The sequence below is a fragment of the Homarus americanus genome, unplaced genomic scaffold (assembly GCF_018991925.1).
Source record: "Homarus americanus isolate GMGI-L3 unplaced genomic scaffold, GMGI_Hamer_2.0 scaffold51859, whole genome shotgun sequence".
Classification (NCBI taxonomy): domain Eukaryota; kingdom Metazoa; phylum Arthropoda; class Malacostraca; order Decapoda; family Nephropidae; genus Homarus; species Homarus americanus.
The window spans coordinates 16,649,082-16,663,555 of NW_024711292.1; the positions used below are offsets into that span (position 1 = coordinate 16,649,082).

Below are 14,474 nucleotides of genomic sequence, written 5' to 3' on the forward strand. Positions count from 1 at the left end.
AGGATCGATCCTGAGTTTCCAGGTGCATAATTACACTGAGAAATGTAGTAATCTGCTGTGAAATATATCATTATCATTTACCACATTAACTGCTTTGGTATGCTCTGAACTATGATAGGGTATGCTTTGCCAGGTTTAAAAATCATCAGACAAACTGGGAAAAGAGTTTTGTCACTCACTGTACATTTGAAGGTACAGGTGCTCCTCTACTTAAGAACGTTCAACTTAGAAACTTTCAGAGATACAAACATCATTACTGAGGGGGGTTACCTGCCAGAACAGGTGTTTAATGTGGATGAGACTGGATTATTTTGAAAAAAAATTCCAGATAGAACAACCATTACCTAAGAGGAGAAGAGTGAGCCAGGTTTTAAGGCTGTATTAAAGGGTATAACTGTACTAAATATCCATAACACTTTTAATTTTTTACAATATGTTTGGTATCTCCAAGAGTAAAGTTGGACTTACAAACAAGCCTCAGGAACGTTACTCGTTCATAAGTAGAGGAGCACCTGTACTTAGTAGTAATTTCACCAATTTGCCGGAATAGCTGGATCAGAGCTCTTCTGAGTCACGAAACAAATCTTTCAAATCCCAGAAAAAACCCCCACATTCCCAGAATTTTTCTGGGAACTGGGTAAAGTTTCCAAGAGTTTAAACTACACATCTCGCATGGACAGACACCATCCCTCATCATAAGACATGGATGTGGGTGAGCAAGAGGTTGGTACAGTACTGGTTGTTGCCTAGGTTTGAAAATGTCAACTAATTGAACCAACCAAACTAAATAGTATCAACAAGTTAAGGGCTTAGGAGTGAAAGCAGATGTTAGTCAGCTTTAAACAAGCTCTGACCAAACACACTGATGAGTACAGGTCCACCACCGATTTTCCGGCACCCTTGGTTCCAAAGCTTTGCCGGATTATCCGTTTTGCTGGAATAATAATTCAATAATACACCTCTGACCCATTAATTATACACCTCCTGTGTTTCTAAAGCACCATGGACTGCTAGAAACATAAATTAAACAAATATTAAATGTAAATTAAATGTGAAAATTTTTTTAGCAACATTACTGAACACACTTTGTACTCAAATGTACTACAGTACTGTACACTAGACTAAAATTTTTATCTCTTGTGCAAACTATGTGATGTTTATACTCAAAATAATCACCATCTTACAAGGATTCCACCAATGTAATTCATATTCTGCTAAGTCTAGTCAGTCACAATTTATAAGATAAAAACTTTAAGCCTAAAACTACCTTCACCATGGCTGGGAGGGAGGGAGGGAAGTTAAGTGCCCTCTCATAATTTTGTCCGGGCTAAAGGAGGTGCCGGACCATCAGTTCCCGGATAATCGGTGGTGTACCTGTACCAGGTATATAACTTACTGAATTATTTCCTTCACCATTTAAAAAGTATTCTGTTTATTTATTAAATGCTCTAATATATTTATCATGTGTACAATACCATTATTACTGATGCCCAATGAAGCCCTCATACATTGCTTGAGGGCAAGAAATAGCAGCCATTAAAGTATCTATATTGGAAATCTGTTACATTAACCTCTAAAACAGCATTTTTTTTTTTAAAAATCAGTTATCCAGGAAAGTATCTAGAGCACTATAAGAGTATGCCTGTAGCATGTACAGTAAAATAAACCGAACCAATACAGTAATATCACCATTAGCCGGAATCTCTCTCAATTAGAACTTCCTGATAGCAGGAACTGAAATTTCCTCGGAAAATCGTTCCTAAAGTCGGAATTTTCTGGAAAATTCCTGGTTTGGGAATGATCTTCTAAGAAGCACATTTTCTGGAAAATTCTGAGAAAACTTTCCCAGAACTGTACCCGGAAATTACAGGAATGGGGGATTTTTTTCTGGGTTTAAGAATTGAAAATCATACACATTTTCTGGAAATTCTGAGAGAAAATTTTAGAAAAAAAAGGAAACTTCCAGGGACAGGGAATTTTTTCTGGCTTTGAGAGATGATGCAATGTGCAATTTCTGGAACTTCAGAGAAAATTTTCCTGGTACCAATTGTTCTGGCTAATGGAGATATCACTTACATACATAATATTTATGAGTAAATATGAGGACTGTACCAGTATAGTCCTGTCTACAACAGAATTTGTCAAGAGGAAAATAGTAAACACCTACCTGGAAGAATAGGAAAAAGACAACCCACTGGTAGTAATTGTGAAAACGCCACTTGGCTTCTATCTCTTCATCGTAACCTTGAGGAGATCCAACCCCAGGCTCTGCCACCTGGGATCCTCTCTCCCTGTTGAAAGAAAAAAATAGCTGCTGTATATATTGTATGAAAAGCTACAAAGATAATAAAAGATTATACATCTTATTTCCTTTAGTAATAGTGATGTCTTGCATTATGCAGGGTAAATCAGAACACCCATGAACACAGGAATCTTTTTCCCTTTTTTACGGGGAATAGCCCACCCAGGCACAGGTCATCAACCCACAACTGAGCCCGGGGGGAGAATAAAGAGCAAAAAGATATTAAAAATAGAAGAGAAAAAGACGACAGTAATACCTCGGTTTATGCGGTTCTCGTTTACGCGTTTCCACATTTACGCGGTACCCCGCCAGAACCGGAATGCCCACTTTACGCGGTGCATCTACTCATATACGCGGGAAGCGGTGCGGGCAGGGTGCGCACAAGGTCGTCCAGTCATCAAAACATTACCGAGTTCTTCACTCGCCAACCACCACAGCCGGCCCAAGTCAGTGGTAGTGAGGATATGGACTTACTGTATATGGACTTTGAGGGGCTTGACAAAGAGGCCCTGCAAGCCTCTGTGGTGGATAGTGATACAATTGATACAAGTGATACAAGTGAGGGCCAATAATCTGCCCTCTGCCTAGGAACCAACCCCCCATCCCCGTGTGCCCAGCCATCTTTTCTACTAATGTAGGTGAGGGCCAATAATCTGCCCTCTGCCTCGGAACCAACCCCCCATCCCCGTGTGCCCAGCCATCTTTTCTACTAATGTAAGTGTTAAAAAACCTAATATTATTTATATTTCTCTTAATTATTAATTGTGTGTGCATACCATCATAAAATTAAGATGTTATTTTTACTACAACGTAGGTATTGTGTCTGAAAAAGTGGAGTTTGGGGGTCGGCCCAGTCTCTATTTCAATTAATCCCATATGTTCTGTTATGCCATTTACACGTTTCTCGTTTTACGCGCTACTCCGCGGGCTCAATTGACCGCGTAAATCGGGGTATTACTGTATACAGGGCATTAATCTACACCCCAAAGATGTCAGAAAACCTGCTTTTTGAAGTGAGACATTATATGAGTATGGAAGCACAGAAGAAGGAAGAGCATTCCACAGTTTGCCTGTGTGAGGAAAGGATGTATTCGGAGACGAAAATGAAGATAATAATGCAGTATGAAAATGGAAAAACGGTAGCAACCATTTCACACGACCTAGGCTTCTTGCACTCAACCATATCGACAATTCTGAAGGACAAGGAATGTATTCGTGAGGTAGTGTAAGGATCAGCACAAAAAAGCGAACAATAATAACGATAAAAAGACAAAGTCCTATTCATGAGACGGAAAAATTACTTGTGATATGGGTGGAAGATCAGATACAAAAGCGTGAACCCTTAAGCCTTCTAACCCTCCAGGCTAAGGCAAGAAGCCTTTTCAAAAGCCTGAAGGAGCAGGAAGGAGATGAGTGCGACCAAACCTTCACAGGTAGTCATGGGTGGTTTCAAAGGATTAAGAACCGCTACAGTTTGCATAGTGTAAAGGTGAGTGGAGAGGCAGCAAGAGCTGATGTGGGTGCTGCCGAAGCTTTTAAGGAGGAGATAGATCGTGTCATCGTGGAGGGAAATTATTTGCCTGAGCAAATATTTAATGTGGATGAAACTGGCTTATTATGGAAACGCATGCCAGAACGGACATACCGTACATCCACAAAGAGGCAAAAACAATGCTGTGATTCAAGGCATTCAAGAATCACACTTCTGTTAGGGGGAATGTAACTGGTTTCAAGATAAAGCCCTTAATGATATGTCATTCAGAGAACCCTAGGGCTTTTAAACATGTCAACAAGCACACACTGCCCTAGTACTGTTTGAGGATTGGTTCCTGACTTTTTTCATTCCACGAGCCAAGGAGTATTGTCTGCAACAAGGGATTGCATTCAAGATTTTGTTAATTTTGGATAATGCTTTGGGACACCCACCACACCTGGATGACCTGCACCCTGATGTTAAGGTAGTCTACATTCCACCTAACACTACCTCTATCATCCAACACATGGATCAAGGTCATATTGCTGCTTTTAAAGCGAATTATTTAGGTACGACCTTTGCTCAGGCTGTTGCTGCTACTGAAGGTGAGAAAATGCTCAGAGAGTTTTGGAAGGACAACAACATTTTGCAATGTATTAAGAACATGGCTGCAGCATGGGATGAGGTTACAGGATAGTGCATGAATGGAATATGGGAGAAAGTCCTGAAAAGATAAGTGAACAGTTTCAGAGGATTTAATGAAGATGAAGTAATTTCTGAGATTAGTAATAAGATAGTGGAGTTGGGTCAACAGCTGGAGTTTAAAATTGATAACGAAGATGTTGAGCAGTTGGTTGAAAGTGTAGCAGAAGAGCTAAGTAATGAGGATCTTATTGAACTGGAAGCACAGAAAAATGCAGAGGAAGAAGAGTTTAAAACTGTAGAAGAAGTATCACAATTAGCCACACTTGAGTGAGGGGGTGGGGGGCAGGAAGAAAACTGACCACACAACCCTCCCCCCTCATCTCCCACTCTAAGCACGCACGCACACACACACGCAGGCATGCACACACACCCACCATCTATTGATAAAATAATAAACAACTCCTGATTTATGTACTGTACAGCCCTGTAAATGTATTCAATGCATATTATATCATTATGTCTAAATCAAATGCAAGTCTGTACACAGTATTTTCAGCCACCGGCTGCAACTCTACTAATAAACCGTTTATTAAAACACACACACACGAGTGAGGGTCTTATTGTATGACAAATTTGCGTGTGTGACTGTGTCGTAGTGAGTTAAATATCAGCTGTTGAGGAGCGCTTGGCAACACTCACTTCCACTCCACCTTTCTAATCTCCCACACCTTTCTGCTTTCTCAATCCATATTATAAAATGTTATGTAACGTAATGGTCATGGGATACAACTTTGCTCATTTATATTTATACTTATCACAATTTTCCTAAAAATGCTTTAGGTTTAGTGTTTATTCAAGACATCTTCAGGTCATGAGACCCACTAATCCTCCACCCAAGAAAGGGTGATCTGACATTCCATCAGAAGATCAGTAATATGAGACCACTAATCCCCCACCCTACCTCCACCTGACATTGGGTCAGGCCAGTTACATGAAAACCACTTATCCCCCACAGCTCCAAGGGAGTGCAAAATACCAGTCTTTGCTGTAACACACAGCTTCATTCATGCCCATATCATATACAGTAGATTTTTAAGTTTTAAATATATTTATTTAACCAAACTTTTAGATAACTATTCTGGATTATTATAGTAAGGAAATGGAGTTTCTCACTTAATTAGAACTACACTTACGGACTCTGGTAGTTTAGACTCGAGGAAAACATCCCAGCACCAAGAAACGTTCTGGGGAAGTGGGCTAGTGTCTGTCTGTGCAAGATGTATAGTTTAGACACTCGGAAACTTTCCCCAGTAACCGGAAAAGATTCCGGGGATAAGGAATTTTTCCGGCTTTGAAAAAGTCATCTGGTTAGCCAGAAATCTTTCCTCCTCAGAAGTGCTCTGCACCAAGTGTTCCGGTTAACAAGGATACCATTACTGTATACAGTGTATGTAATTGTGTTGCTGAAGATTTTTGCCCAATTTCTTCTGAGTTCATCGATGTCCGAAGCCATCCTCAATGTTTCTGGCCAGGCTCTAACACAATTGTCCGAAGTTACCCCAGACCCGCCCAAAGTCACCCCATGTCTGGGGTTACTTCACACACCTAAAAATATTTCTCTTCATGGAAAAGTATGATGTTTGCTGAATTTCTGTTGATGGGATGGATAGGCCATTAGTTCATGCACCAATAGCAGACTTAACAAATGCTATTAGCCTTCAAACTTAACTGCAGCTTAAAAACACTTCAAACATTGCCTGAAGTCTTATGATACTGTACAGTAATTTGTGAAGTAGCTACTGTACAGTACCAATAAAATCGTCTTTTTTTGTCTGAACTTATTACCGAATAAAACAAAAACTTGCCATTTCTCATCACTACTTAGAACTGTTCTACTATATACAGTGGTGCCTCGGTTAACGAGTGCCTCGGTTAACGAGATTTCGGTTAACGAGTTACCTTCCATAAGATTCTTAACTTCGGTTAACGAGCAATCCCTCGATTAACGAGTTTCTTACGAGCCAACCTGAACATGATTTCGCTTGCATTTGGCGGTCCACTAGCTGTAGTATTAGTCCGCCAATACAGTAATCGGTTCTAGGGCTTAAATTCCTTACCATTTTAGCAAATATCAAGAAGTTTATACTATTCAATAATTTTAAAAGTTTAATATTAAATTTTTACTCATTTTAACAATTATTGAACATAATTGAAGGTAATGAAACTAGTTTTATGCGTGCCATCCAGCCTCTCAACACACCATACAGGCGTCAGTCTTTGTATCTTTTCAGTGGAGGTAACCTCTTGCTTGAGACTCTCTTCAACTAAATGCTTTTTTTCTGTTTTTGCAAGCAAATTATTGGTCATTTTGAAATTTATTTTACATATTGACAATATATAATGCAGTGCAGTGTTGATTTAAAGAAAATAATCTTGAATTGCACCAAGAGAACTAAAATTTTATGGGTGAAATGGCGCCATGGGGTGACTTCTCTTCCACCCCAATGCCTTCTCTTCTCCCTTCTCCACCCCCATTCTAATTCCCATCATCATCCAGGAGCCTTCTACATACACACCTCAAAGTAAGTGTACTTTTCTACCTTTTTTGTTGAATTTAGGCAATTTTCGGTGAGCTGGAACCAATTACAGTGACCCCTCGTTTAACGAACGCCTCAGTTAACGAACTGCCTTCCATAAGGATCTTCAATTCGGTTAACGAACAAAAATTCGGTTAACGAACAAAAATTCGGTTAACGAATTTCTTATGAACCGACCTCAACATGTTTTCGCTTGCACTGACAGGGCAACCAGCTTTAGTATCAGTCCGCCAATACATTAATCGTTCTAGGGCTTAAATTCCTTACTATTTTAGTAAATATCAAGAAGTTTATACTATTCAATAATTTTAAAAGTTTAATATTCAATTTTTTAGTCATTTTAACAATTATTGAACATAATTGAAGGTAAAGTGACTAGTTTAATGCGCGGCATCCAGCCTCTTAACACAGCAAACAGGCTTTAGTCTCTCTCTGTTTTCACTGGAGGTAACATCTTGCTTGAGACTCTCTTCAACTAAACGCTTTTTTCTGTGTTTCCAAGCAAATTATTGGTCATTTTGAAATATATTTTACATATTGACAATATATAATGCAGTGCAGCGTTGATTTAAAGAAAATAATCTTGAAATACACCAAGAGAACTAAAATTTTATGGGTGAAATGGTGCCATGGGGTGACTTCTCTTCCACCCCAATGCCTTCTCTTCCTTCTCCTCCACCCCCATTCTAATTCCCATCATCATCATCCAGGAGCCTTCTACATACACACCTCAAAGTAAGTGAACTTTTCTACCATTTTTGTTGAATTTAGGCAATTTTCGGTGAGCTGGAACCAATTACCCAAAAACCCATTGAAACAATGGTTTCGGTTAACGAACTTTTCGGTTAATGAACGACCTTCTGGAACGGATTGAGTTCGTTAACCAAGGGGTCACTGTACCCAAAAACCCATTGAAACAATGGTTTCGGTTAACGAGTTTTTCGGTTAACGAGCAACCTTCTAGAACGGATTGTAATAATTAACGGTTTATTGAAAGAGCTTGGCAGCCAGAAGGCTGAAAATATAGTTACATATTTGGGGAATGGGTTTCGAATTCCAAATAATATACAAGTAACATAAGTGACACAAATAAGACATAATAACTAGATGGGGAAAAGCTCAAACTACAGTTCATTTCGTTAACCGAGGGACCACTGTATGTGTAAAGAGCGCCAAATGTGTCATTGATGAAGATCATTTTGTTTTTATCTGAACTATCATTAGCAAAAAATAAAATAAAAAATATAAAAAACACACAAAATTGAATTATTTTCTCTACCATAAATTTACCTATTATTGATGGCACTCTTACAAAGAACAATAATTTCTGGAAATAGGTAGAGAATTAGCCATAAGTGGAAATAATTTGGTGCATTATTAGAATTCCTAAATTGCTTCCAAAATGAAACAAAAGAATTCACAAAAAAAGGCACAAATTCTCAATGCACATACAGTGCAATTCTGGCACCATCCTGGCTAATATGGGAATTCCTTAAATGGTGCATACAGTATTATGGGAATTATCATAATTCTTGGGGGTAATTCCAGAACTGGTCAGATTCCAATGAAGTACAAATATTGTCCATTAAATTTCTGTGATTCCCTCTCATTCTCAAACTTAGCAGGATGATTAAACAGTAGGTATTATTATTAATTAATTACTGACATTCTAACAGAGGGAATTAATTTCAGTATACAGAACTTGTACAGTTTAAATAGAGAATTAACTAGTGGTGGATATAATAAAGTACTGTACAGGATTCCCTTTATGAAAACAATTCACATAACATCCACAGTACACCTCCAGAATAGCCCTTGGTATTATGGGAATTGCTAAAATGGCATGCATTATAAGAATGCCCAAAATGCCCAGGCATTTCTGAAATTGGTCAGATTCCAATCATTGTTGGAGGATACATTTGCAGACATATGGACTAGGCCTATACAGTACCCCTCCAGCAAGAACTGCCACAAACAAAGGAATTCACAGCAAAAATTTGACTAACCTAACAGTAATCATTATGCTCATCATGACAATCATCTTATACTCATCATGCACATTGTATATATTCGTCATACTCATTGTGTTTATTATTCTCATTAAATTAATCATCATACTTTTTTAATTATACTTACCATATATCAATCACACTCATTATACACATAACAATCACAATACTCATTGTAATCATTAGACAAAATATCAATGTTATTCATCATTATACATACAGCACAAGTATTTACAGACAATATTATACTCAATATTATTACTTATACTCATTGTACCATATGTATTGTAATTAATGTACCAATTATACTCATTTTATATACAGGGTATTTAAAATATAAATTCATTATATTCATAGGTAGGCATTGTACTCCTTATATTAAATCATTATGGTGTACTTAAAGATAGACATTGTAAAGTACTCATTTTATCAAATCATTCTACCACTACTTATGAGGTTAAAAGTGTACAGTACCATACTCGACTGTACTTTACACACACTCACAACTACTGTATACATAAACGACATAGATATCGGCATAGACAGCAACATAAGTAAATTTGCTGATGACACTAAAATAGGACATGTAATTAAATCTGACGAGGACTGCAAAACTACAGGAAAATCTAAACAAATTTTTCGAATGGTCGGAAAAATGGCAGATGAAATTCAATGTGGACAAATGTAAAGTACTCAGTATAGGAGATGTAAACAGGGAAACCAGTTACCAGATGAACAACGATGCCACTGTGGAATCCAACTGCGAGAGAGATTTAAGAGTAATGATAAGTAGGAATCTTAAGCCAAGTAAACAATGTGTTTTTGCTTGTAACAAGGCTAATAAAGTACTTGGGTTCATACAAAGGAGTGTTAGTTACAAGACTAGCGAGGTCATCTTAAAATTATATCTAGCGCTTGTGAGACCTCACCTGGATTACACAGTTCAGTTCTGGTCGCCGTATTACAGAATGGATATAGAATCCTTGGAAAGAATCCAGAGGAGAATGACAAGACTAATCCCGGGCATTAGGAACCTTGAGTACAGAGACAGATTAAAGCATCTTAATTTGCACTCCCTCGAGAGATGTAGAGTGAGGGGCGACATGATAGAGGTGTATAAATGGAAGTCAGGGTTAAACAAAGGGGACATTACAAAGGTACTCAAACTATCCAACCAGGAGCAAACTCGTAACAATGGTTTTAAATTAGACAAATTTAGATTTCGGCATGAAATAGGCAAACACTGGTTTGGAAACATAGTAGTGGATGAATGGAACAAGATACCAAATATCATCATTAACTCGAATACGCTGGATAGCTTCAAACATAGGTTGGATGCTTATATGAGCAATAGGGGTTGGGTATAAACGGGACTGCCCAGTTTGGGCCAATAGGCCCACTGCAGTTTCCTCCATTCTTATGTTCTCACCGCCCCATATCAGTCCTCCCAGCCTTGAGTAAGATGCTGGAAAAGCTTGCATGTAATAGACTTAAGTCCTTCTGCAATGCCAATAACATCTTTACAGACTCCCAGTTTGGATTTAGAGCAAGAAAGGTCGACTGAGAGTGCTCTGCTATTCTTTACTAATGACATCTTAAATTCCTTTGATGACAGTCAGTTCACAGTCGTATATTCTTGGACCTCTCTAAAGCCTTCGATACTGTCGACCATACCATCCTCCTTTCAAAGCTTGAACATTACAGCGTTAGGGGCCTGTCCCACAATTGGTTTACCTCATATCTGTCCAACAGGATGCAGTACCTGCTATAATAACCACCAATCTGACTCCTCGCCAATCTTGTATGGAGTCCCCCAAGGTTCCATTCTCGGTTCAGTACTGTTTTTGTTGTACATAAACGACATGTCCACGCCAGCTCACTCATAAAATACAACTTATTTGCAGATGATAGTAATCTCTGTGCCACCAACTCAGACCTCCATTCCTTGATGAGAACTATGAACACTGAATTAACTAAAGTCGGGACCTGGGTAATACGTAATAAGCTGACCTTAAACCTCGAGAAAACCCACTACACGATCTTTCATAGAAGGAAAAACTTACCCCCAGACTTGGACCCCCCTGTACTTTGGTAATATAGTCCTCAAATGCGAACAAAATACTAAATTCCTTGGAGTTATTGCTGATGAGAAACTTAACTGGCCATTCACAGTAAAATCAATAAACAGTGCGGTATCATGTATTACACTCGACAGTCACTCACTCTCACAGCAATGAAAAATCTATCATGATCTTGTTTACCAAATCCTGATACACTGTCACACACTATGGGGGGCCTCTGGCTCTTCAAAAACACAATCTCTGTTGTTACTGAAGAGAGTTGTACGGACAATGACCCACTTGAAAAAAAAACAGATCACACAAACGAAAAATTTGCTTATATTGAAATTTTTAAAATTCGAAGATATTAACACCTACTGCTGTGCCCTCTTTGTTTACAAATCTATCAATCACTTGCTTAACAATAATCATTTCCAGTTCCGGAATAATCAGAGATACAACTTAAGAACATAAGAAAATAAGGAGTCTGCAATAGGCCGGTTGGCCTGTGCATGGCAACTCCTGTCGCGAGTTATTACCACTCTCTATCATCCATGAATCTATCTAGCCTCCTTTTGAAACATTCCAGAGTTCCAGCACTTACTACAAAGTTGCTAAGCTTGTTCCACTCGTCCACCACCCTATTTGTGAGCCAGTTTCTTCCTATCTCCCTCCTAAACCTAAACTTATCCAACTTAAATCCGTTGCCCCGAGTCCTATCCTGCTCGGATATTATAAGAACTTTATCTATGTCCCCTTTAATGATTCCTTTCACCCACTTAAATACTTCTATCATATCTCCCCGCACTCTTCGTCTTTCTAGGGAATGCAAGTTAAGTTTCTTTAACCTATCCTGATATGGAAGGTTTCTAAGTCCCGGAATCATTTTCGTCATTCTTCACTGCACCGACTCTAGTGAATTGATATCCATTCTATAATATGGGCACCAGAACTGAACCGCATAATCGAGGTGCGGCCTGACTAGGCAAGATATAGTTGCAATAAGACCTCTACACTCTTATTACTTACACTTCAAGATATAAAACCCAATACTCTGTTTGCCTTATTTCGAACATTAACGCACTGTTTTCTAGGCCGTAGGTCCGGGCTTACAAGTACCCCTAGGTCTCTTTCACAAGTCGACTTCTCTAGGTTGATGTTGTTAAGGCTGTATACATTGACAGTATTTGTTCTTCCAATGTTAAGTACGCTGCACTTGCTGGTGTTGAATTTCATTTGCCATTTTTCAGACCACCCCTGCAGTTTATTTAGATCCTCCTGTAATGCATTTGCATCCTGCCCTGAATTAATCTGCAGCCCTATTTTGGTGTCATCCGCAAACTTGCTTATGTCACTGCTGATCCCAGTATCTAGATCGTTTATGTAGATTATGAACAAGAGTGGGCCTAGTACTGGCAAATGGCAAATGAAATTCAACACCAGCAAGTGCAGCGTACTTAATATTGGAAGAACAAATACTGTCAATGTATACAGCCTTAACAACATCAACCTAGAGAAGTCGACTTGTGAAAGAGACCTAGAACATAAGAAACATAAGAACATAAGAATAATAAGGAGTCTGCAATAGGCCGGTTGGCCTGTGCATGGCAGCTCCTGTCGAGAGTTACTACCACTCTCTATCATCCATGAATCTATCTAGCCTCCTTTTGAAACTTTTCAGAGTTCCCGCACTTACTACAAAGCTGCTAAGCTTGTTCCACTCGTCCACCACCCTATTTGTGAACCAGTTTCTTTCTATCTCCCTCCTAAACCTAAACTTATCCAACTTGAATCCGTTGTTCCGAGTCCTATCCTGCTCGGATATTATAAGAACTTTATCTATATCCCCTTTATTGATTCCTTTCACCCACTTAAATACTTCTATCATATCTCCCCGCACTCTTCGTCTTTCTAGGGAATGCAAGTTTAGTTTCTTTAACCTATCCTGATATGGAAGGTTTCTAAGTCCCGGAATCATTTTTGTCATTCTTCGCTGCACCAACTCGTGAATTTATATCCATTCTATAATAAGGGCACGAGAACTGAATCGCACAATCGAGGTGCGGCCTGATTAGCACAAGATATAGTTGTAATAAGACCTCTGCACTCTTGTTACTTGCACTTCTAGATATAAAACCCAATACTCTGTTTGCATTATTTCGAACATTAACGCACTGTTTTCTAGGCCGTAGGTCAGGGCTTACAAGTACCCCTAGCCTAGGTCTCTTTCACAAGTCGGCTTGGGGGAGAGGAGGCAGTACCTATAGAGTACAATGAAGTTAGTTACCAAACCGTCCTCGATGACCCACTCTTCTTTTGCTATTGTACAGATCATAGGCAAAGTGACTTTAGAGATGTGGTGCTACAGGAGCGCTTAGGATAAGTTATACTGCTTGAAAACAAATGAATATAAACTGACATGAGCAGCTAAAAAAAAATACTAGAAATTCTTGGATTTACGATATAAAACTGAGATTCTATCAACATGTAAAGTCAACCAGATACCGTTTAGGATGAAGCTAAGCCTCCTGGTAGTGTTCTGTACCCTTATTGATTATATAGTACTTCGCCACACGCTAAATTGTAGTGATTTTTAATACTATGGACTTACCGTAAATAGTAATCTTGTATAGTAAACGTCGAGTGTATCCAACAATACGTGTTGATGACATTCTTTTGATCCAGGTTTGTAATGCAGTTAATGGGTAAACCAAAGAATTCTGCGGCAGTCAGCAAAATTGATGCACCAATTAAAAGCACTACAGTGAACTGATAATGCAGTCTAAAGATCGAACTTTCGTTTACACATTCCCCTGCGGCCAGATATGCCTTCAATCCTCCAATATATTTAATGGCCGACATGATGTACCCAGCGATGCGAGATCTTCAAACACCTTATAGGACTCAAAATTCCGTCACTAAACAGCTTCCGAAGATACAATACCCCACAGGATCAACACTGAGGCGAGGAGCGTCGTGAACCCACACCATTCGGTCAGGTTCAGCCCAAACATTCGAGACTCACACCGTCTACGTACAAGTTATTTCTATGTCACATGTGTCCGAAACTCAGTAGTAGGAGGAGCTAATCCACAACAGAGCTACCAACGTAAGATGCGTTGAAATCTTCGTGTGTATACCTTACTTGTATAAGGAATATATGTATTCAAATCATATATATATTGTATGAATATAATTATAAATTGAGGTAAATTGCTATATGAAATAATTATTTAAGCATTTATAATTCCTGGAAGTATACATACATTATGGTACCCCTGACATTTCATCAATTAAGGACCTACTCTCGCTCAGGGTTTCAGTAAATATTTAAGTCCTATATATCTAAAGTGTTGTGTAAACTAGGTTAGTGGTATACAGAAAAAT

General features: G+C 38.7%; 1 protein-coding gene across 1 annotated transcript in view; it reads right to left on the minus strand.

Moving 5' to 3' along the window:
• The window catches only part of LOC121856673 (innexin inx1-like), a 57,191-nt gene extending 43,121 nt beyond the window's left edge, over nt 1-14,070 (minus strand). The window contains exons 1-2 of the mRNA XM_042352395.1: nt 13,699-14,070; nt 2,168-2,291 (exon numbers count right to left, since the gene is read on the minus strand). Coding sequence (XP_042208329.1) covers nt 2,168-2,291; nt 13,699-13,949 — 375 coding nt within the window. The 5' untranslated portion in view covers nt 13,950-14,070. The remainder of the gene's footprint in view (nt 1-2,167; nt 2,292-13,698) is intronic.
• Nucleotides 14,071-14,474: the final 404 nt, after the last annotated feature.